The following is a 25,864-nucleotide window of genomic DNA, read 5'->3' as shown; positions in this document are numbered from 1 at the left end:
TGAGGTTTTCTTTGGTTTTTACTACATATTAACACTTTTCCCATTTTCTTGTGTGATGTGGCTCCCAGACCTCGGTTCATGCAAAATCTTAAGGTCCTCGGTCGCCCTCAAGGCACCAAAACCCTCCAATAATTGAGTTCTCGACAACTAAATCTTGACATGTACTACTTCGTACTTGGCGATTGCGTCAACTTTGAATCTTCTATTTTGTTTTTAGTAGTGCCACTGGATACCTCAGCACGTGACATAAATATCCAGACGATAAATGTAAAGGTTTCCAAAAGAAAAGCGAACAATGTGAATATCTGGCATTACGAAAGCAAATGATGAAAACGTGTGGTTTTCTTAGGTGTTTACTATATTTTACACTTTTCGAATATTCTTATTTAATGTGGCTGCCAGAATTCGGTTCATGCAAAATCTTAAGGTCCTCGGTCAACTGCAAGGCACCAAAAGCGGCCAATAATTGAGTTATCGACAACTACATCTTGAATTGTATTACTTCTTACTTGCTGATTGCATCAACTTAGACTCATCTGTTTTGTTGTTAGTGGTGCCACTGCATACCTCAGCACGTAACGTACGTTTCCAGACGATAAATGCAATGCTTACGAGAGAAAGGCGACCAATGTGACGATCTGGCATTACCTCTTTACGAAGACAAATGACGAAACCCTCAGGCTTTCTTAGGTTTTTACTACATATTGACACATTTCGTATTTTCTCGTGCAATGTGGCTGCCAAACCTCGGTTCATGCAAGATCTTAAGGTTCTCGGTCAACTGCAAGGTACCAAAACCGTCCAATAATTGAGTTTTCGACAGTAAAAACTTGACTTGTACTGCTTCTTACTTTGCCGATTGCATGAACTTAAAAGCTATTTTGTACCTAGTGGTGCCACCGTATACCTCAGCATCCGACATAGGTTTTTATTACCTATTAACACTTTTTGCCTTTTCTCGTGTAATGTGGCTGCCAGACCTAGGTTCATGCAAAGTCTTAAGGTCCTCGGTCAACTGCAAGGCACCAAAACCGGGCAATTATTGTCTTTTTGACAACTAAAACGTTACTTGTAATACTTTTTACTTGCGGATTGCATCAACTTAGAAGCTTCTATTTTGTTGCTTGTGGTACCACTGGATACCTCAGCACGTGACAAATTTCCTGACGATAAATATAAACGTTTACAAGAAAAAAAGCGACCTATGTGACGATCTGTCATTATGTCATTACAAAGGCAAATGAGGAAGACGTGAGGTTTTTATTATGTATTAACACTTTTCGCATTTTCTCGTGTGATGTGGGTCAAAATCTTAAGATCCTCGGTCAACTGCAAGGCACCAAAACCCTCAAATAATTGAGTTTTCGACAACTAATTCTTGACTTTTACTACTTTTTACTTGCCGATTGCATCAAGTTAGAAGCTCCTATTTCATTGCTAGTGGTGCCACTGGATACCTCAGCACGCGACATAAATTTCCAGACGATAAATGTAAACGTTTCCGAGAGAAAAGCGACCAATGTGACAATATGGCATTACGTCTCTAAGAAAGCAAATGACGAAAACGTGAGGTTTTCTTAGGTTTTTACTACATATTAACACTTTTTGCATTTTCCCGTGTGATGTCGCTGCCAGACCTCGGTTCATGCAAGATCTTAAGGTCCTCTGTCAACTGCAAGGCATAAAAACCGGCCAATAATTGAGTTTTCGACAACTAATTCTTGACTTTTACTACTTTTTACTTGCCAATTGCATCCACTTAGAAACTTTTATTTTGTTGCTAGTGGTGCCACTGGATACCTCAGCACATGACACAAATTTCCAGACATTAAATGTAAACGTTACCAAGAGAAAAGCGACGAATGTGACGATCTGGCATTCCGTCTTTATGATAGCAAATGAAGAAACCGGGAAGTTTTCTCAGGTTTTTACTACATTTTAACATTTTTCGCATTTTCTCGTGTGATGTGGCTGCCAGACCTCGGTTCATGCAAAATCTTAAGGTCCTTGGTTAACTGCAAGGCACCAACCAAACAAAATAATTTCTAACACAGAAAAGGCAGTGCAGTTTCCTTGCTTCTGTTGAGAACTTTAGCAGTTACTATACTAACTAAACCAGTATACCCACCAGGCACTACATTCTCAACAGTCCACAGATAAGCATTAATTATGCACATCATCTTGCATAATATGAGTAAAAAATGAGGATGGCGGGAAGGAGAATTAATTACACCTTACAGACTGAGTCTTGCTTTTATTACCAGTCATTATTATCACTATCATCATCATCAGCTGTATTTTTTAGCTTAGAAAAGAGCACATCCTTAATTTTAAGTCTTGGATCTTCTTCAAGTGTTGTTTTCACAGCACCAGCTTCTCCTAGTATCCACTCAAGCTCTGAAACATGCAGTATGTGAAACACTACACTACTGTGCAATATGTATACAAATATATGATGCAAATCAGAATCAGAATTATGTGCACAAATATACCCAAATCAGAATTAAAGGTTAAGTATTTAATTCAGTATACTAAGTCAATCATTTATTTCTCAGAATTTGATGGCAGTTACCCACAGTTACAGAATAAATGAGAGGAACTCTCACCAAGGTTTCAAGTTTGAAAATGAATGGTTTAAATGCATAAAAAAGTTAGAGGTGGAAAATTAATTGATTCATTTTGTTCTGTAACTCCCATACAGGAGAACCACCTCCAGAAATGTGGAACGAGTCAAGCAATTGTCTGATACAATCTGATGAACAGAATAAAGTAAGAAGTAAAGCAAAGGGAAAATAACCATAAAAAAGTAATAAAATACAGTGAGGTGAGGGAGGTGGATAACTACACGCAGCCAGACTGTCCACTCCCCCCCCCCCCCCCAACCACCCTCTGTGCTAGTCATGAGGCAGGGGGAAAAGTTTCACACCCAACCAGCAGCCCCTCAGAAGGGCTGTCACAGGATGGTAAAAACAGATGAGAGGCATGGTGCCAAACTTCAAATGACAGTAGGTGAACCACTTTCTTGAAAGAAAATGTAAAACTACATCTTTCACATGTATGTCACCATCTAACAGCAGAGTTGATGAGTCCTCAAGCTTGCTGCAAAGCACTGATACGTCAGGGCACTCTAAAAAGGGTACAGGCCACTGAACAGGGGCGTCACGATGGCAAGGGGTGGGTCATCTCACTGGAGGACATGACTGCGAGTCAGCCAGATATGGCTGATACAGAGCTGAAAAGGACAAATTCCCTTTGGGAACGCCGAAGAGAAGATCACCTTGTGGCCCTCGACTCTTATTACTAGTAATTGCCATCCCTCATTCTGTGTCTCGAAAAGCTGAAGACACAGCTCTGACCATAAGTTGGATTCTTATGCCTATATCTCCCCCCCCCCCCCCCCCCGCAATGAACCATGGATCTTGCCATTTGTGGGGAGACTTGTGTGTCTCAGCGAGACAGATAACCATACCGTAGCTGCAACCACAATGGAGGTGTATCTGTTGAGACGCCACACAAATGTGTGGTTCCTAAAGAGGTGCAGCAACCTTTTCAGTAGCTTCAGGGGCAACATTCTGGATGATTGACTGATCTGGCCCTGTAATATCAACCAAAAAGGTCTTACTGTGCTGGCACTGCGAATGGCTCAAAGCAAGGGAAAACTACAGGTGAAATTTTTCCTGATGACATGGCACCTTTATTGTGTGGTTAAATGATGGTGTCCTCTTGGGTAAAATATTCCGGAGGTAAAATAGCCCCCTATTTGGATCTCCAGCTGGGAACTATTCAGGAGGGTGTCTTTATCAGCAGAAACAAAACTGGTGTTCTACAGATCGGGGCGTGGAATGTCAGGTCCCTTAATCGGGCAAGTAGGTTAGAAAATTTAAAAAGGGAAATGGGTAGGTTAAAGTTAGATATAGTGGGAATTGGTGAAGTTCGATGGCAGCATGAAGAAGACTTCTGGTCAGATTAATACAGGGTTATAAATACAAAATCAAATAAGGGTAACACAGGAGCAGGTTTAATAATGAGTAAAAAAAAAAATAGGAACACAGATAAGCTACTAGAAACAGCATAGTGAACGCATTATTGTAGCCGAGATAGGCACGAAGCCCACACCTACCACAGTAATACAATTTTATAGGCCAACTAGCTCTGTAGATGAAGAACTGAAGAAATGTATGACAGATAAAAGAAATTATTCAGACAGTGAAGGGAGGCGAAAATTTAATAGTCATGAGGGACTGGAATTCGACAGTAGGAGAAGGAAGATAACGAAAAGTAGTAGGTGAATATGGAATGGGGTAAGGAATGAAAGAGGAAGCCACTTGGTAGAATTTCACACAGAGCATAACTTAATCATAGGTAACACTTGGTTTAAGAATCATGAAAGAAAGTTATATATGTGGAAGAGGCCTAGAGACACTGGAAGGTTTCAGGCACATTATATAATGGTAGACAGAGATTTAGGAACCAGGTTTTAAGTAGTAAGGCATTTCTAGGTGCAGGTTTTAAGTAGTAAGGCATTTCTAGGTGCAGATGTGGACTGTAGACTAAAACTGAAGAAACTGCAAGACGGTAGGAATTTAAGGAGATGGGACCCGGATACACTGAAAAAACCAGAGGCTGTAGAGGTTTCTGAGAGAGCATTAGGAAACCATTTGCAAGAACAGGGGAAAGAGATAAAGTAGCAGAAGAATGGGTAGCTTTGAGAGATGAAATAGTGAAGGCGGCAGAGGAGCAAGTAGGTAAAAAGACAAGGGTTAGCCTACAAATCTATGGCTAACTGAAGAGAGACTGAATTTAATTGATGAAAGAAGAAAATACAAAAACGGAGTAAATGAAGCAGGCAAAAAGGAATATAAACGTCTCAATAATGAGTTCGACATGAAGTGCAAGATGGCTAAGCAGGGATGACTAGAGGACAAATGTAAGGATGTAGAAGCATGTATCACTACAAGTAAAATAGATACCACCTACAGGGAAATTAAAGAGACCTTTGGAGAAAAGCGAACCTCCTGTATGAATATCAAGAGCTCAGATGGAAGACCAGTTCTAAGTAAACAAGGAAAAGCAGAAAGGTGGAAGGAGTATGTAGAGGGTCTATACAAAGGTGATGTACTTGAGGGCAATATTATGGAAATGGAGGAGGACGGAGATGAAATGGTAGATATGATACTGAGTGAAGAATTTGACAGAGCACTGAGAGACCTAGGCCTAAGTCGAAACAAGGCACCAGGAGTAGACAACATTCCATTAGAACTACAGATAGCATTGGTAGTGCCAGCCATAACAAAACTCTTCCATTTGGTGAGCAAGATGTATGAGACTGGCAAAATACCCTCAGACTTTAAGAAGAATATAATAATTCCAAACCCAAACAAAGCAGGTGTTGACAGGAGTGAAAATTACCGAACTATCAGTTTAACAAGCCATGGTTGCAAAATACTAACACAAATCCTTAACAGAAGAACGGAAAAACTTAAGCCGACCTCGGGGAAGATCAGTTTGGATTCCGGAGAAATGTAGGACCAAGCAAGGCAGTACTGTTCCTATGACTTCCCATAGAAGATAGGTTAAGGAAAGGCAAACCTACATTTATGGCATTTGTAGACCTAGAGAAAGCTTATGACAATGTTGACTGGAATACTCTTTTTCAAATCCTGAAGGTGGCAGGGGTAAAATACAGGGAGCGAAAGGCTATTTTCAATTTTTACAGAAACCAGATGGCAGTTATAAGAGTCGAGGGACATGAAACGGAAGCAGTGGTTGGGAAGGGAGTGAGACAGGGTTGTAGTCTATTCCTGATGTTGTTCAGTCTGTATACTGAGCAAGCAGTAAAGGAAACAAAAGAAAAATTTGGAGCAGGAATTAAAATCTATGGGGAAGAAATAAATACTTTGAGGTTAGCCAATGACACTGTAATTCTGTCAGAGACAGCAAAGGACATGGAAGAGCAGCTGAACAGAATAGACAGTGTCTTGAAAGGAGGATATAAGATGAACATCAACAAAAGCAAAACAAAGTTAATGGAATGTAAGTGAATTAATTCAGTTGATGTGGAGGGAATCAGATAAGGAAATGACACACTTTAAGTAGTAAATGAGTTTTTCTATTTGGGAAGAAAAATAACTGATGATTGTTGAAGTAGGGAGGATATAAAATGTAGACTGGCTATGGCAAGAAAAGCATTTCTGAAGAAGAGAAATTTGTTAACACTGAGTATCAATTGAAGTGTCAGGAAGTCCTTTCTGAAAGTATTTGTATGGAGCGTAGCCATCTATGGAAGTGAAACACAGATGATAAATAATTTAGATGACAAGAGAATAGAAGCTTTCGAAATGTGGTGTTACAGAAGAATGCTGAAGATTAGATGGGTAGATCATGTAACTAATTTGGAGCTACTGAACAGAATTTGGGGAGAAGAGGAATTTGTGGCACAACTTGACTAGAAGAGGGGATTGGTTGGTAGGACATGTTCTGAGGCATTAAAGGATCACCAATTTAGTATTGGAGGGAAGTGTGGAGGGTAGAAATTGTAGAGGAAGACCAAGAGATGAATACACTGAGCAGATTCAGAAGGATGTAAGTTGCAGTAGTTATTTGGAGATACAGAGTCTTGCACAGGATAGAGTAGCATGGATAGCTGAATCAAAGCAGTCTCTGTACTTAAGACAAAACAACAACCCAAATCTGCAAGGTTTCCATCACAGTAGCTTCCTCTGCTAACTGATCATCATCAGCTACTCATTCTCTGGAATCACTATCTGGCTTGCTGTCTAGAGGAATACAATCAAGCTCCAAATAAGGTTTTGCACTGTCAAAATCAACAGGTTCCAAGAATAGCATCAGTTTGACCCATTAACTCCTTAGTGTCACTGTAGATCAGGGAATTTTCAAAAGGCCAAGTGCTAGTATAATAGAATGATAATGGCCACTAACATAGCACCTATAAGATAGGGAGTGCTGTTCTTGACACACGGATAGTGTGATGGCATAGCCGATGTGATCTTTTACCCCTAAACTGTCAGTAAAGATGTCTTTTGAACTAGTAAATCTGCCAAGAATTGAGCTGAATAACTGTGGAAATGCAGAGGTGTTTACTATTTCTATTAGTCTTTAGTCTGAAGAATGAGGTGCACATGGGGGGAAGGTGGGTGGGAGGAGGAGGTCAGAGCGAAGAAACACCGATGAACTGCTACTTGGATGCCAGACATGGGCCACCTCTGTGGGAGATGACTTTCCCCGTCGGGGAAATGGATATGGTGATTTGGATGTTCAGGGAAGTTGCAGACATATACCGCACAATTCAAAGGTGTCTGATCTGTAGAGGAGAAATCCCAGCCTCTACCAGGAGGGCCTCAACAGAGTTTGCCCTTAAGGGGCCCATAGCAATAAGGGTCCTGTAGTTGCCTCCTGATGGAGCCAGATACCTGTGAAGCCAGACTCCCATAATCCAGTCAAGAATGACTTTGTAAAGTAATAATAGGGTGGAGCTGTTCATAATACCAATATCTGTTACTTATGCAGCAGGGAGTGTTGAGTTTCAACAGACACTTCTCTTTAAGCTGCCAAATATGTGAAAACCAAGTCAATCAGGCAAAAATAAAAGTTCCAAAAAGTGAGATGACTCTACCCCATTGAGAAGTTCATTGTGAAGGTAAAGTTCTGGATGTGGATGAATAATTCTAGGTTGGCAGAAGAGTATAGCACATGTTTGCCAGTGAAAAATTGGAAGCCATGCACGAGGTTTCCAGTATTGTGATTCTCTTATAGCACCATTTGGCCAGCATTCAAAACACTCATGGTTTAAGAACTGTAATAAATACAAAAATTGAAAACATGCAGGGACAATGAGACCTTAAGCAGTGATTAACAGGACAGCTATCCAGAAAAAGGTCCCTCTCAGCACAGACCCCAGTAGGAAAACATTATCTTGTGTACGAAGAGTATTAAAGACACACCAATTCAAATGTAGAACCAGAAACTAGAACATTCTAAATAAAAATTGGGATGAGCTTGTGAAACCCCCTCACTCAAGCAGTGTGGTAACACAATGAGGTGTTATAGGCCCTACAGGAGGCAAAGAAGACAGCCACGAGGGGTCTTTCTTGACTTCCACAAGGCATTTGGGGGGGGGGGGGGGGGGGGGGGAACAACCTGTGCCCCTCAAAACAGATGTATTCATGTGACCATCAGAGCCTGACATTGAGGAAAATGTGTTCATCTTCACCATTGCTTAGAGGCTAAGTCACCATGGTTGTGAAGTACATATTTTTGTTTTAAAATATGAAGGATGGTCAAAGGTTTTATATTCTTGCATCTTTCTTTTCTTCTTTAAAATTGGGAAATTCAGAGACCAAGAGAAAAGTTGGTCTCCACAGTTGACATATATATGTGTCACTGCTAGAGTGTTCTTATGCTGCAACCATCTACAGATGGGATCATTTATGCGCTATGAAGTCATATGCCCAATTTGCAACTTTTAAATACATGGCTTTTACTGTTTCAGGTAATATATCATCTTTGAAAGCTAAAATAAAAGCCTGTATCTACTCTATTGTCTTTTGGCCCTTGTTGGACAGGGCAGAAAAAATTGATACAATGTTGTTCCAAGTCTGCACAGAGGCTCTTTGGGTACAAACTATATATTGAAAATGGTATTTCTCACCATTTCTTTTGAATCAACTTTCCTCTCATGCCACAGCCAGGAAGTGGAAGTCTTGGGGTTCATACCTTTCTGCACTGGAATGGTTTGTTTTCTATGGTGAGACTGCTGGGGTGTTGCCGACATTAGTGTAAGGACGTCTGATCCTCTTAGTAGCAAATCATCTGGAATGGAGCCGAACACTCTGACTAGACACTCTTCCCATGTGAATCCCTCTGCCACAGCCATGGCTGCTTGTCATGGTTAACTGTTGCCAGGAGCTCCCACTCTCTGTACTCTGGCACTAAACAGGCAGTGCAGGAGAATAGAGTTTGCTATGTCCACCCATCCCGATTTAGATTTCCTGTGGTTTTCATAAATCATTTCAGGCAAATGCCAGGAAGATTCCTTCATCGAGGCCATGTCCAGTCACTTGTCCTATCCTATTCTATCGTCATAAAAGCATAATTATACACATAATATATACGTATGTTTTGAACTATTTATTTCCATTGTATTATGACGACAAATCCTCCGTCATTATGAAATTATCCCTGGATGAATAAATCAAATTGATCAGGAAAATAAAATAAAAAATGGGGAGGGGTGGGAGCAATGATTTGACACAACAGCATTATTTTGTTAAAGTATAAGAGAGAACCAAAAACAAATAACTGATCTGAAATGTAAAGCCGATAAACCTTTGGTAGTGAAGAACAATGTGTCTAAAATTTTAATGGTTGAAAAGATGATTATTACAGAATATATGCAAAAATAATTCATAACACACAATGTGTAAAATTGTAAATGTAAATGTGGCACTACTACATGCTGAACTATAAATTATATACTATAAAAGAAGACCTTACCTTCAACAGTCATATTCATTCCACGGAAGTTTAAAGGCCCAACCATTTGTTTAATGAGTTCTCCTTCATAATATATAAAAATAGTTGGTAAGTTGCTGTCAGGGAAATTTGGTATACATGTGGTTGATATGCTTTTCAAAAATTTTGTGGCTGGAAATTTTGCGGCAAGTTGCGATAAATGCTGATTGAGTAATGCACATAATGGGATGCTGTAAATAAGTCAGAAAAATGAAACTTTGTATTTTTATTAACCAAGAACTATTCACGAATTAGATCATTCGATAACTAACTTACCCTTGTTTATATAAATGCAAGACTACCCAAATATTTTCACCAGCTTTGTTGACTTCTTGAACATAATCTTCTCCACTTATCTCCTTTACCTCACCAAACTTTGACTTTGCAGCTTCTGCTTGCATCTCAGCAATTCGCTTTCTGCGATACTCCAGTAATACTCTCTCATCTTCTTCATCTTCCAATTCATCCAGTTCATCAAGAGTACACTGTTCTAATTTTTTTGTTCCTGTAACAAAGTTCAAAAGCATTATCAATGCATCAGCAGCTTGGGGCAAGGGGAAGAGAAAGGAGGGACATGTTTTATCTTTTCTTAAGTCATGAATAGAAGACAAGGCAAGGATTGCATTACTATAAATAACACTTTATTTTGTCAGCATTCAGTGTATCACAGCAGCAACAACATTAAAGATGAAAAATTGGTTCAGCTTTGATAGCAATGGAGATGAACTGAGGCACTGCCTTTACAAAGTTGATTGGGGATTCATATGAAATGTATTAGGGAAGGAAACCACAGAGAACAAAACATATATGCTATTGTCATAGAATTGGTACTCAGCAGACATACTTTACAAAGCAAGTGAAGTGATGTAAGAAGAAAAGTAAATGTAGGCAAAGTGACCTAAAATATAGAACGAACTCAGGTAGGGAGACATAAATAGCAATGACATTAATACCAGAATGATAGGGAAACAACTGACATTACGTAGCACAGCAAAATGGGTGGAATGGTGTGGACAAAAGAGCTTTCTTCATAAAGATAAATCTTGTATCAGCAAATGAAGATGTGACTCTGAGTTTATGAAAGTAGATATTTCAGGCACAGGACGTGAAAGGGTAATGCTGAAAAATTAAAAACCTAAGTATCGTAAATATTTCAAAATTAGTGCTGTCAAATGATGTAAAATGAAGTGACTAGGACAATATGGAACACATACCGTAAGTAGAGCAGAAGAGGTCATCATAGATAAGTGATGAAGAATGATATATTTTTTTTAAAAAAATGAACAATTGCAAACATAATACTATTAGATTACTGTCTGGCTCGTGTATTCTCATCCTCCTGTTTTCTTGGAACACCAACAAACTCCTAAAACACCGTATCATAAATGATCATCTGTCCCATTATCATCAAACTACGCCTATAAGTGTGTAAATGGCTATATATTTGAATTACACTTTTCCCCCTTAAACTATAATAACATGGCATGTCCAATATTTTTGCACAAGTGAACCACAAAGTGTCACAGCTGGGAGTCCACAAATTTCCAAAATTGAGGTAGGTGACAAACAATTTTAAATCCTTCAGAAATATTAGAATATTTCAATGAACTTTTTGTAAATGCATCCAGATATTGATAAAAATTGGTTAGCTTGGTAAAGTCCATCTCTTAATGTCCTGGTCAGCATCAGAGTAACACAAAGCTTCTAACAAAATTTTAAGGAGTCATAGCTAAAGATGTAGAAGAAGAATTATTATCTCTAAAAATATAAAAATTCAACTGGATCACATGAAACATTCATTAGAGAAATTAAAATAGTTACTAGTAAAATATCAGGACCCCATTCACAATGAATTTGGAGTAATACTCTGAGGTATATAGTAGTAAAGCTCTTATTCACGAATAGATCCGAAGAAGATGCAGGACACTACTGACTAACAAAGTAGTTTCTTAATTTTTCAAAAGTATTTGATAATCTTGTTGCAACTCAGACCCAATTTTTTTTTAGCAAAAGCTATTATCATCATATTAAATCAATTTACCATCAACAAATTTAATGAGAAAATTTGCATATCGATGAACAAGTCCCAAAAAAAATCACAGGAATTACCTGACTACACAAAAGCTTACAACTGTGAGAACAGTCCCTAGTACTTAATGAATTAGAAAGATACATAAAATTATTTCACAGAGCATCCCACATGGTTCCATTTCAAGCTCAATCCTGTATTTCCATTTCAAGCTCTATCTTTTATTTTATGTAAGTGATTTACATCTAAATATCAGCACAACTAAGTGTTAGCCATCCGAACAGCTATAACTGTGTGTTCGAGATACTTGGCCAAGTGTACGAAATACGCATTCCAGTGTACCAGGAACAAATAACATTTATTAACTAGTAAACACAGAAAAAAGTTACTTGATAATACTTGAGATTAGTTAGTACCAGAGAGGAGTTTGACACAACTATCCATAATTGCCAAGATATTAGTGTCCTCTGTGACGTTCAATGGCACATCGCACTACACATAGAGAACAAACAAAAATGCAGCACCGCTGGTGGCTCAAGTGCGAAACACAGTAGCTGACAGTAACTGATGATCCTGGTCACTTCTTGGGGGTTGTGCAATGAGTAGTGCGCTCAACACCTGGAGCATGTTCAACATTCAGGTAAGGGGCTGCTTTGGACAGATGCGATTTTGCTTGAGCATGAATGAGGTTCAGGATGGCTCTGTGGTGTGTGTGTGTGTGTGTGTGTGTGTGTGTGTGTGTGTGTGTGTGTGTGTGTGTGAGCTCTGGGAACATGTAACCTGTGATAGTTTTGCGATTCACTACAATGCCCAGAGTTCATGTTCCTCTTTTGATGACACAATGCGGGCCGGTGTAAGGCAAATTGTAGCACTGGTTTGACACTGTTTGTGTGTAGCATGACATGTGCATGTTTGTAAATCACAAGGCATGCAGACTGGCCTTGTGCCATGTCTACTTGCTTCATGGGGGTGAATGCACACAATTTGTTCCTTCAGGTGACAAATGAAAGCTTTTTGGTCATGGTCAGGAAGATGCATCGAACTTGGGTCAATGAATTCGCCAGGGAGTCATAGAGCTTCACTGTAAATGAGCCCTGCTTATGAAAAACCCAAGTCTGGTTTATACATTGGGGAACCATAACATATAACCACCTGTTTAATAGTTTGTTTGTCCAACTTTGGAACAAAATACATCACTGATTCTCAGTTTCAAGGATCAGAAAGTTTGTTGGCAGGTTTGTGGACATATGTGGCATTAGAAGTCTACACACAGGTCTTGTAATTCATGTAAATAAAGGGGTGCTGATTTGTGTACACGGTGATGGTAGCCAATAGTGACTCAGATGCATTCCATACAATTTACATAAGGCTAATTTGGTCACCAAGATATCAATGTGAGTTCACTATAATGCTCCTCAAATCATCATAGCACAGTTCTGGCTCTGAGACATGAACAGTTATACTGCTGAAAGATGGGCACCACTGTCGTGTAAGACATCAAGCATGAAGGTATGCAGGTGGTTCGCAGATGTCAGCGTGTCTTCGATTTCTACCACAGCTCCAATGCAAGTGCGGGAGAATGTTCCCTTAGCATAATACTACTTACACCAGCCCATATCTGTGGTGTGCTGCACGTTTTCAGCCGTTGTTCATCTCAATGATGGCATTTGTGGAGACAACCATTGACCTAGTGTAGCAAAAATGTGATTTATTCAAAGGTCAACACTTTTCCATTGATCAAAAGTCGAATCCAGATAGTCCTGTGCTCACAGCAATCGTAACTGACAATTTCATTGGGTCAACATGCGCACACATAGAGATGATCTGCAGCAGAGCTCTATGATCAACAATGTAGGATGAATGGTGTACTCTAACACTTGTGCAAGCACCAGTATTTTGCCCTTTCAGCAGAGGTGCCACAAATCATCAACTATCTTACTTTATAGAGCAGACAAGCCTCCAAACCCCATGTTCTATGAAGAGTTGTGGGCGTCCAACCATTTAGTGCATAGTGGTTGTTTCACTGTCCCTCTACCTCTTTCCACAGAAGCTCATGACTGTATCATATAAACATTTGACCAGCTTCATAATAATCTGCCCTTTGACAAAGTCCCTTATCTCAATGGATTTCCCCACTTGCAGCCCATATATTCACTAGGGTGATCTCCCATCCGCTTCTGCTCTGTTTACATACTTTCGTTACTGCGTTAAGTGCACGCAATGCCACCAGGTGGCATCCAAAGTCATGGTGGGCAGTGGTCGTAATATTATGGCTTATCATTGGGTGTGTTGTGAAGATCGAGAAGGACTTGGATAAAGGTGTTAACCAACTAGTGTCATGACACATCAGTGAAGTTTTCAAAGAATGGTGCCAATGTTCAATCATGCCATTAATCACTGGGTGATACTTTGTTGTCCAATAATGAATAGCACTGCAGAATTTGCTACTAAGTTGAGTAAATAGCTCTGAAGCAAATTATCTGCCGCAGTCTGTACTTATATGCAGCACACAGCAGCTGAAGTGCAAAATCCAATTTGGTACAAAGGTAGAGGCTAGGGTTTCTGCTGAAATGTTGTCGACGGTCATTGCTTTCGCCAATGAGTGAAAAAACTGATTGCAGTTAAAAAATAGGACTGCCCTTTTGGCGAAGACAGAGGATCTACTACATCAATGTGCTTGTGCAGAAATTGTGTCTAGAAAATCTCTTACTGGTGTATGCATGTGATGGGATATGTTGCTTTGCTGGCAATTAATGTACAAGTCAGTCCACTAGTGATGATACTTTTGCATGCCGGGCCATACAAAACGTTTTGAAACCAGGTGAGTTGATCTAACACCAGGGTTGCACAGGTTGTGAATTCTGACGAAAGGCACATCTGTGGGATGTGTGTGGCAGAAAAGGATGAGGCCTTCCACCAGAAATATCATGTATGCATCAGGAACATCAGCCATCTGTAGCTGTGGGGTGGACGATGCACCTTTCAGTAGATTTCGGAGTTCCTGGTCAGATTCCTGTGCCTTTGCAAGTTGTGCAAAGTCAACAGAGTTTGCTATGCTGCTAACCTGAGACAGGCCGTCGGCCACAATGTTGTAAATGCCCGAAATATGGTGCATGTCAATGCACAATTGGGCAGTGAACTCTAAATGATTGTACTGATGTGGATAGCAGTTGTCATTCTGTCAAAAGCACAGACAAATAAAAAATGTGAACGCTCTGGTTCCCATCTGAGGGCAAAAGTACCTGATTGATTCATAAACAGCAAGAAGTTCATGATTGTAACCATTCCATTTTTGCAGCAGTGGTGAAGGCTCGAGTGAAAAAAAGGCAAGTGTGTTGTCGACTAGCTGTTGTAATGCTGCAATGATAGCAATCTGGCTAGCACCTACCACCAACACAAGAGGTGCATCCAATGCGGGATGTGCCACCAGTGCGGCATTTGCTACGTTTTGCTACTTCAAAAGTATGGCTCAATCTTGTCTCTCCACTGAATCAGAGAATTTCCTCCAGTTTTAGGACTTGAGAGTGCTGCACTCAGTGGTTCTTGCAACTTGGCCAGGTGGTGTAGATGACGCCAGAAAAAATTTAGCATTCCTCAGAAACAGTGTAGATCCCTGAAAGTTTCAAGCCGTGGAATTTTCACTATGGCTTCTACTTTTTCTGGAAGTAATAGTGACTCCGCTGATGAAATCAGATGGCCCAAGAAGATAAACCTGTGGTTGTCCAAATACACACTTGGTAGTATTCGATACCATACCATGTTGCTTTAATCATTTACAGACTTCCACCTCGTGTTGCTGGAATTGATTGGCTGAGGCATATAGTGAGCAAAACAGAATGACAATCCTTGCAGCACAGAGTCGGTAAACCTTTGCCAAGACTGTGCAGCATTGCTAAGATCAAATGCTATGAAGAGACTCTCAAACAAGCCAAATGGCATGATTATGGCTGTTTTCGGGATGTACTCATCCACCACAGGAATTTGCACGAAGGCCTTTGCGCAGCCTAGCACACTAAAAACGGTCGCACCATGCAGAGCGTATTTAAAATCCCTTAACGGCGGTACCAGGTAATTGTCTGGCACTGTATTTGCATTAAGCACTTCATAACCACCACACAGGCGCCACACACCGTACTACTTGGGTACTTGATGGAGAAGTCATAATGGGCTGTTAGCAGGCCAAATGAAACTTTCTTTGAGCACAGAGTTGAATTCTGACTTTGATGACCAGACCATAAGGAACTAATTGCCTAGGTCTGCACAAAACTGGAGCCATCAGTCGTTTTAATGTAATGGACAGTACTATGAAGTACCTCTCTGGAGGTCACATTATAGCTGGAAAATGTTTAAGTTGCTTGGTGTATTTACAACCTCCTAACTAGACGAACTTGGTGCTGTGTAGCACTGTGTTGGATCCGAATCCAGCAGTTTAAAGGCCTGTGATGCTGTCGATGAATCTTGCATTCGTTACATTCAGTAACAGATAATAACGCACCGGGAAATCTTCTCTGATTATGGGTTCCGTGATATCGGCAACAGTGAAATTCAAGGGAAAGACATGCCACTGTTCCAAGTCTATGGCAATATGTTGACTGCCGTTAAGTCACAAAGGATGAATTGCTTGCTGCAAAGAGGGAGAATGAAATCTGTGGACAGCTATTGTAAAGTAATATACATAAATAAATACACAAGTCTGAACTAATGTCAACAACAAATTTTTGTCCCCTCTTTCGATCACTGATAAGAGAGATGCTGTGACAACAATCGGCAATCAAATGTGGCTATGTCTGCCTGTCACTCGCATCTGGGTACGCATAAAGGAGGTGCACATGTGCACGTCATCTACAAACTTCCTGTGGGACTAGCAAACAGAAGGCTGCTGCTCTGCGACACTCTGAGCCTAGGAGTTCGCAGAGGAACGAACGACTATCCGATCCCTTGAGACAGCGTCCTGTCATTGCTCCAGTTGCAATGAGACAGCAGTTAACTAATCTGTTTACTAAGAGCATTCACTTTATCTCCGAGGTAATCATAATCTGTGCAAGTCACCACTGATGACAAAGCGCTGTTGGACTGTGCTACCGCTGCACATATCGAAGTCGGGAATCTCGCATATTGTATCGTATCGGCCAGATTCGCAATGGCATCTAATTGCACTTCAGTCTGGGACATTATTAAAGCTTTCACCTGCACTGGAAGACAGCCACTCCACAGCATACATAGTAAGGTATCACATACAGTGCCTGCATTGACTTTACGGCGTAAGTGCCTGACATATTACGACCTTCTTGCATTAGGACTTGTTGCGCATGCTGTTCTTATGATGTGGAAATCCTGTGAATTAATTTGGCCTAGAGTTTGTTATAGGAGTCTCGTTCAGGAGGCGCCGTTATTACACCTTTGACTTCAGCTGCAAAATGATGATGGAGCTGGCTAACCACCAAGGAAAATTTGGTCGAATATATAACTATTTTGGAAAAACAAAAGTTCACTTCTATCTGTGCAAACCAAATGCAGGATTACGAGGCCAGAATGGTGGCAATCTTACAGGGAGTCATGATCCTGAAGGTACTTCAGCAGCTGATGTGTTTCACATTTTGTGAAAAGGATTCATTCCCTATTGAAAGTTATTCCTGCTGCTTCTGGTTTTGTGGACTGATCAGATATGCTAAGATCATGTCAGGGTCACTAACATTGGTGCCTCTAGGTTTTAGCCGACTGAACAACTATAACTGCGCTTTTGTAATACTCAGCCCACTGTACAAAATATGACCTCTAGTGAACCAGTAACAAATAACATTTATTAACTAAAACACAGAAAAGATACTTTATAATACCTAAGACTAGTTAGCACTAGAGAAGAGTTCAACACAAGGCTGTCCATAATTGCCAAGATGTTAACATTATCATGTAAAATTCATGGAACATCACACTAAACACAGAGGACAAACAACCAAAACCCATTGTCTCTGGTGGCTGGAACGTGAATTGTTTGACAGCTCATGTAATTACAGGAGCCAACGTTAACCTATGACCTTGGTTGCTACAGGCTTATGACTGTGTGAAACACTTGCTAGTGTTCTGTGAATTAGAAAGAATGGGTAATATACAGTAGTGCTCTGAAATGGAACAAAGCATATTTAATAGAGAGAAAGAAAAGGGTAGTTGCAACATCAGGTAAATAAAATTATTTCATGGAGCATCCCACAAGGTTCCACTTCAGACCCAGTCCGGTTGAAGCGCCATGAATAATTACAAGTGTGCATTTGGGGAATTCTTGAAATTTTGCACATCTACGGCTGGAAGGCAGTAATTAAGGGACCAACTGGGATATCGGGTGGCAGGCACGGGTGATTTTGACATTTTGCAAATGATTCTGCGAGACAGGTTTATGACACTGCTCACAGGCTAGAAGGAACGGCTGATGACACACTGTACACAAACGTGAAGTAATCGGGGCAGCACAGGGCACCAACATGCTGTGAAGAGCCCATACATTGCAGTTACAACAGCACCTAGTGAACTGTGTGTAGGGGCCAAAGTGGGCTGACAAGAGCTGACCTTGTAATTACTACTTGTCCCCTCCAGAGAAACTATGTCAGAGGTGTAGGGAAAAGACATATAAATAAGGAAACACAGAGGCTCAAAGGGGCACTCGTGTTGCCATTCTGTTTGCATCTAGAACAGGAGAGAATGACTATTGTTTAAGTTGCAGGTCGACCATGACGACCTTTTGGTGATGGACATTGGCGGCCAACCGGCCCGCGGCAGCTACCTCCAACCTACCATATTTACTCAAATCTAAGCTGCACTTGTTTTCCGATTTTTGTAATCCAAAAAACCACCTGCTGCTTAAAATCGAGTGCAAAGTAAGCGGAAGTTCTGAAAAATGTTGGTAGGTGCGCCACAACTAACTTCTGTCGTCTAATATATGTAGCGCTACAAGGGCATGCTTTGCAGGCACAAAGATAAATACTGGCGCAAAAACCTTTGCATCAGTAGATAAATTAAAAAAAAAAGGTGGAAGATGGGCTTTTTTCTCCACCCCGAGTTTCGACCACTGCATTTTCATACATTATCCAACAAAGTAAATACAAATTCCCTATTGTTCATCTTCGAATGTAGCAGAATTTCAATGTCCTACGAAAATCCGACTGGAAAGACTGTTTGGGATGTTTGTCAATATGGCCAACTCTATGTTCTGAATTTTTTCCTAGCTGTGAGAAGAGATGGTTGCTAATAGGAACTTTATGAATTGTGAATCACATGCAGTATTCTCTTCAGCATAAGAATAATACGAATATAAACATTTTGCCATGTATTCTTTCATGTTTGCTGCTACCTCATTTAAATCCTGTCTGCCTAATAAACTACGAAACTAGAGTGAGACAACAGCAAACGCGGAAGAATATACATATCATGTCATGTTTATATTCGTATTATTCTTATGCCTAATAGTGACACAGTCAGAAATGAAGCACGGCAGTTGACTAGATTTTTATATCTAAGATGACTCTAATTTCTATGCAGAATGTAATGTACTAAAGAGGCGTCTGCAAAGATTTTCAAACGGAGAAAAATTTTTGCTAAACTCTCGTTCAGAACATCTTCTATCATACGCAGTCTATTATTTGGTTCTTGTTGATCATTATCACAAAGAAAGCAGCAGTGTAAGTTACAACAAAAAGCAGTCTGTTGCCATTGTTTCGCTAATGAGACAATTCCTCTCTCTCTTTTTTCTAAATTGTAAGCGGCGTTAGCGTGCACAAAAGCAAGCCATGCCGCGAGTGGCGATATGTCGTTAACACACATTATCAGAATGCGACAAACAATGCATGACACAGTACAGTAATGCATCTTCAGATTAGAGTGACGTAAACACCTATAACAAAGAGAACGGCACTTATCAGATCAAAGAAAAATAAGCAATCAATTCAAACTAGACGAAGCACTTGAAAAAGGAAGGGTACCCGTATAAATACGGACGGAGCGCCTGACTCAAAGCAATGGCTACCTGGTAAAGCTTAACTGCTAAGCTTACGACTTGAACCAAACTACTGTAGCTGTATCGTCATTCATTCGACCTAAATTGTGTCTCATATTACAATGGACCAACTTTGTTTCGATTTGGAGGTGGGGCCTAAAACTTTTCTCTCCCCTTGAATTTCGAGTCTCAAATTTCAAGTGCGGCTTAGATTCAGGAAAATTTTTTTTCCTCGATTTCAAGTCTCATTTTTCAGGTGCGGCTTAGATTCGAGTAAATACGGTACGTTGCATGGATGCATCATTGCTGAGGCGGGACGCATTGTACCTTGGAACTACACCGGGGTGAGGAGCAAGAAGGCTGCTGGCCTCCTTTCTCTGGGTACATCGTCTGGCGTACTGCAAGCTGTTGTTCACAGGGGCAGGGCCGTGGCACGAACTCACAGCCTCCCGGGTGTAAAGCTATCTATGGAATGAGCTGCCCTGGGTGGACAGTCGGAGCTGCTGTGGCTCACTACAATGATGGCGGTCGGCTGTTTCCCTTCGGGCTCTACATGGGGCCCACAAGTCGCACTTGTGGGAACAGTCAGCCATGTTCTGGGCTACTAGCACAGTTAACAGACACACGACAGCCACTTAGCCGTGGCGCAAGTGGGATTGCCATGCCTGCAAGGCTGGGCAACCACACAATGATGCTGCAGATTCCGGCATTTGCACTGACCCATGCACACACGCTGTGCAGTGCCTTTGCAAAGTTCAGCAGAAGGCTGCTGTGTACCTTTGAGGTAATAAAGTCAATGACACACTTGCCTGTGTTTCTCTGCATGCTTCGGTGTGAGTCAACCCTCTCCCCCCAAACCATACCTCTCGGTCATTCTGACATATTAAACCCCTGAGCTCGGGGGTTGTAACACTGCTTTTATTTTATGACAGTGACTTATCTCTAAATATAACACCCTACACAATTTTATTTGTAGGTGATATAACTGTAGTTATTGAAAGAGAATCCACAAAACATATTCCCCAAAGAGTAATTAATACCCTAAACAGCTTAGTATACTGGTTTGACACATGGATTAAAATTAAACATGACAAAGGTAGTAAAAACACAAGAAGTTACAGAACTGTAGCAGGGTGACATTGTTGACAACCATCATTCTCTAAGATGTCACCCAGCTGATTTCCCGTAAATTATTTGAACATTTTAACTGATGGGCGAAACGCAAGTTTTACAAAACAAATACAGTTTAAAGCAAAGAAAAAAATCAGACTCAAATAACTAGCAAATTGCCTATCAAAATCAGGAATTTAAGGAAACAGATTCTGTCAAATTCATGGAATATTTTTAGAGAAACATTTATTGTGGTCTTCTCATATAAACTACTTGACAAATAGCTTGAACACTGTGGCGTTCATAATGACAATACTGTCCTAGAAAAATTGTTTAACACAGCTACTTTGAATCTCTTGCAAGATTCAGAATAATCTTTTGGGGGTATTGAAGTAGTGTACGTAGGATGTTATTACTACAAAGAACTATTATTAGAAATTTTTGTAATATTAAGTCTAGGGATTCATACAAACTATTATTTATTACTCTACATATTTTAATTATTCCATACATTAACATATATAAACTGATTCTTACTGTACATAACAATTCATAATTATTTATAGGAACCATTTTCAACATACATTGATTAGTCAAAACATTATGCCGTTGCCCACTGCAAAACTAGGACATGTGATGCAGCAAGAAAAGTATACCGAGGTCATTAAAGACGGAGCACAAGCTCAGATTTTGTCAAGGATAGGGAAGGAAACTGGTCGTACCCTTTCAAAGGAACCATCCTGGCATTTTTTCCTGGAGCGATTTAGGCAAATCACGGCAAACGTAAATATGGATGGCTGGAAGTGGGTTTGAACCATCATCCTCCCAACTTGCTTGTGAAATCCACTAGCATGCTGGCAGATTGTTATGGTGCAGCACCTGGGAACAAGCATCTTGGAAATCGCGACATTGGTCGGCTGTACATGTACTACTGTCATGAGTATCAAAGGATAGTGGTTTAATTGGATAGATAAAAAAAAATCTACTCACCAAGGATCGGCAGAACACATGTAAAAGAAGGTTGTCATTACGCAAGCTTTCGCAACCAGTGGCTCCTCCTTTAGGCAGAGGGGAAGGAAGAGGGGTGAATGAAAAGGACTGGAGAGGACTCCGGAAGGAGGAGCCACTGGCTCTGAAAGCTTGCCTAATTACAACCTTCTTTTAAGTGTGTGTTCTGTCTTAGCTTGGTGAATAGGTTTTTTTTATCAATCCAATTTAATTATTTTGTCAAAAATTGATTGTTTTCGTTGTTATAAATGACAGTTGCTGACTGACAGTGAAAACATGAGTAGGTGACAAGGTATTTGACGTCCACATCTCAGCACAGAACTTGAAGGCCGAATACTTGCCCACTACATAAAGCAGGATAGGTGGTAATCTATGGTAGCCCTGATGAAGTAAAATTCTGGCACAGGCACAAATGTTTCGGAGCACACTGTGGAACACGGGGTCTGTACTGGACGATCCCTGTGTGTTTCTATGTTGACCCAACAACACTGTCAATTACAACTGCAGTCGGCTTGAGATCATATAAAGACTGGACAACAGATCAACAGAGATGTGTCACTTGGCCAGACGAATTATATTTCTCGTAACACCACATACGAGGAAGAGCCAGGATATGCCATCATACCAGCGGACAGCTGATCAAAATCTGCACCTCGCCATGGAACTTGACTAGCGAGGACAATATTATGATGTATGGGGGAAATTCACGTGGGATTAATGGGACCACCTGCACTCATTTTATGCTCTGTGCCCCCTGTTGGGAACTTTATCTTCCAACAGATAGCTATCCATGGCACAAGACCAGAATTGTGCTACAGTAGTTTGAGGAGCAGGATAGTGAACTCACCGTGTTTCGGCCACCAAATTGCCTGATCTGAACCTGACTGAGTGCATTTGGGACACCACTGGGTGCCAGCTCCATACTCACAAACAAATGGCCCACAATTTTCGGTTATTGTGTGACCTGTGCATGTACACCTGGAGCCATGTAACTCAGAAACGAACCAAGTACTTGTCGGATCCATACCATGCAGAGTTGCTGCTGTATCACTTTCCAAAGGTGCAGCAAAACGCTATTAAACAGTGGTTATAATGTCTTGGCTCATCAGTGACTGTATGTTAATAGAAAACAAACAAGACTCATGTTAACACCTCATAGATTAAAACGTTATTCCCAAATTTCTCACTAGATGGTTATAAATATTTATACAACATTAAAAGCGAAAAAAAGTCGGAAATACGGAAGCGTCCGATCCCGCCTGTTTGCTTTGACCCATGACGTCACAAATATATCTGTAACGACCATAAACCACAATTCCAATATGGCGCATATAAAGTCGGTACGTACACATTATGAGGACGAAAATACACACACACTTTCCACAAAAAGCCTAATGACACTAACGGGACAAGCGCGGGAAATGGGGTGTTTTTCGGTGTGGGCAAACTTAATATAAACAAATTTAGACCCCAACCCCCATACAAACCGACGAAAAAAACAGACATCGCAAAACTCCCCAAATACCACTAAACACAATATCATCTGGAATCGGACACTTCCTTTGACCTATATAGCTCAACAGCAGGTCCCGATCCCATAAATTAGGGTCAAACACTTCCCTTGGTCTGTATAGCTCAAAAACATCTCCCGATACCAATATCAACATACACAGCCACACACTGGGATCGAACACTTCCCTTGACCTGCGCACTGTTAATTTTATCCGTCATATCCATTCCTGAACAAAAACAACAACCAATTAATTTGACTAAAATTACCAAACAATGTACAGCGAACAACACTAAATTAACCTTCACACAAAATCGTTAACTCACTGAAACGAATTCCACTAGAAAACAGACCCGACACTCAAACAGAGCCCATTGCACCATACAAACGAAAACCCTGAACATACCACCAGAGAGCACAACAAACCACAACACGACAACATCTACAAACACGCCACACTCACAAACCAAACTCCGCGCCGTCATGACGTCACACACGACAACACCCTTACGTCACGGGTCAAAGCCGACGCGTGGGATCGGACGCTTCTGTTGACCCAAAAAGTCTCATGGTGTGGAACTGGGTTAGGTAAAAAGAAAATTACATGTCATCTTTGTGCAAGAACGTTATTATTCAATCACTGAATTTTTAAATGAGGGAAAAGCTGCTTTTGTAGAATAATGCAATAAACTTGTACTGAAGGTTGTAAATTAAGATTAGTTTAGGTTTTTATGACATTTAGTATGCGTCTCAATTGCATACTTACACTGAAATTTCCTGTACATTTATCTTTACATATGAAATGAGATTGTAAAATTCTGATTAAGTTTTTGACTGAAAAGTTTAGACAAGTGTTAATTGGTATCAATGAAGAGAACATGAAAACTTGTAACCAATAAACAGTAATGAAGACTTAAAAGACAAAAGAAGTTCTTAATGAAAACATTCACTGATATTGCGGATAAAAAAGAAAGCTACCCAAAACACTGCTGTTGTTAGATATATTTAGTAGTAAAAGTTCTCATCTCTAGTATTATTCCACAGCTAGAGCAAATAACCTCACAACTGTAAACACTTTGTGCACTATAGGATGCCAAGCATTTCCAGGTATGTTTGCTCTCTATGTTCAAAATCAGAACGTAACTTAAATTTAGCATAAAACGGGACTATGTAAACTTAAAATAAATAAATAACAATCTGGTTAGTGTAAAACCAGTTGTAGCTGCCACATGAATATTTAAATATCTTCTTTCATCTATCTTTTTTCAGTGTAGGCATGTTCTAATTTCACACTTTATCTGCACAGTCAGTAAATTTCCTCCTTGAAGGTCCACTGGATAAACTGGCATGTAAATATCTGGCTTAGGCACTCTAAGCTGTTAATTCTAATATGGCTAACCCATCAACTGTTCAATGCATTAATGTGTTATCTTTTAGAGAAGGCCTACAGTAGTATCTAAGCTGCGCAATCGATTCGGTAGGATAGTGAATAGTGTTTTATTCATCTCATAACACATTTTCTAATCATATGATTAGTGTACAGGAGACACGTCAAAAAAATGGATAACACAACTTAGGCCTACAAAGAACTTTAACATTAATATAAACTTTTATTTTCCTTTCCTCCCTTTTGTGAAGGATGTCTGTGTTGTACATTTCCTACGCTTTCATTAACTTTGAAAAGCATATGAAAGTTTCTGAAACTGAAATATTTAATTTAACTGTAAAAAAAAAAAAAAAAAAAAAAAAATCATGCCCTACCTTTGGACTGCTTTTCTTCTATAGTTGCTTCAACAATATTTAGTACTTCCTCTTCAGTAATTTCCTTTTCCTTTGCAGGAAGAATACCATGTCTTCGTAACGCTGCATTCCATTCCGTATCTTCATTTGGATCCTAAAATACGTGCTACGTTATATTATAACATCTACAATGATGTGTAATTTACTACGGTGGTAAACATCTAAAGAGTGAATACAGCTATGAACACAGTTGGGATACAAGCACCTGTACCTGAAATTCGTGGGGCTAAAGAACAGCATAGTAACTTTCCTAGTGCAAACTATTCCTTACAGTTTCTTGAAATTAATGTCATTTACGATAAAGGAATTATTTATTCATTACTCAATGGTGAGATTTCGCATAACCACACCTCTCTCCACCTCTGATGTTAATCGACGGCGTTCTCGACACATTATTAGAACAACAATCACACACAGTTCTACGGTCAGGATCTATAGGATTACAATAATGAGAGGCACATTCGCCGCTAACTGCAAAACGATTTTCATATTACGAGCAAACGCACCATATAAGGGCACTGGATCCTCGTGTCCCGTATCTGAAAAAGAGAACAACCAAGTACCTACGAACCTGCATTTTATTGCAGTTGTAAGATTTAACAACGATCCGTTCCTGAAGTAAAAAAGCTATCAGTACATCCCCTGACAGTCAGAATTTAATCTTCAAACGCTCTGCTTCACTTCCACCAGTAGATTCAAGTAGGCCACCATCCCTTGCAGACAGCGTGAGTCATGATAAACCACATTTTAGATGACGACTATGTTTCATGATATGGCTCAGTGACTCACAGCAAGAGGAGACAAAAATTGATGTTTCGAATGCTGCAGTTCTGCAACACATTTCGTGCCGGATCGCTTTATTTTCTGAAACATTACCTATTATAGGAAATCT

General features: G+C 40.2%; 1 protein-coding gene across 2 annotated transcripts; it reads right to left on the bottom strand.

Moving 5' to 3' along the window:
- Positions 1-2,234: 2,234 nt before the first annotated feature.
- On the bottom strand, positions 2,235-25,864 carry LOC126194728 (viral IAP-associated factor homolog). Of its 2 annotated transcripts, none has more exons than XM_049932980.1 (5): positions 25,762-25,864; positions 24,934-25,066; positions 9,808-10,036; positions 9,514-9,722; positions 2,235-2,397 (listed from the first exon to the last, which is right to left on the bottom strand). In XM_049932980.1, the coding sequence occupies exons 1-5, from the start codon at positions 25,843-25,845 to the stop codon at positions 2,258-2,260; spliced, it is 795 nt and encodes a 264-aa protein (XP_049788937.1). In that variant the 5' UTR covers positions 25,846-25,864; the 3' UTR covers positions 2,235-2,257. The 2 variants fall into 2 exon arrangements, with proteins under 2 accessions (XP_049788937.1, XP_049788938.1); XM_049932981.1 differs by lacking the exon at positions 25,762-25,864 and adding an exon at positions 25,544-25,745.

Source organism: Schistocerca nitens, chromosome 7, assembly GCF_023898315.1.
Source record: "Schistocerca nitens isolate TAMUIC-IGC-003100 chromosome 7, iqSchNite1.1, whole genome shotgun sequence".
NCBI classification, from domain to species: domain Eukaryota; kingdom Metazoa; phylum Arthropoda; class Insecta; order Orthoptera; family Acrididae; genus Schistocerca; species Schistocerca nitens.
This window is presented reverse-complemented; position numbering and strand designations above follow the sequence as displayed.

Bases quoted from the DNA above. Each gene is read 5' to 3' on its own strand.
- LOC126194728 (XM_049932980.1), bottom strand. From the start codon at position 25,845: ATGTTTCAGAAAATAAAGCGATCCGGCACGAAATGTGTTGCAGAACTG. The intron at 25,067-25,761 runs GTGAGTCACTGA...CACGTATTTTAG, and splicing joins AATTTTTGTCTCCTCTTGCT to GATCCAAATGAAGATACGGA. The intron at 9,723-9,807 runs GTAAGTTAGTTA...ACTTATTTACAG, and splicing joins TTGCATTTATATAAACAAGG to CATCCCATTATGTGCATTAC.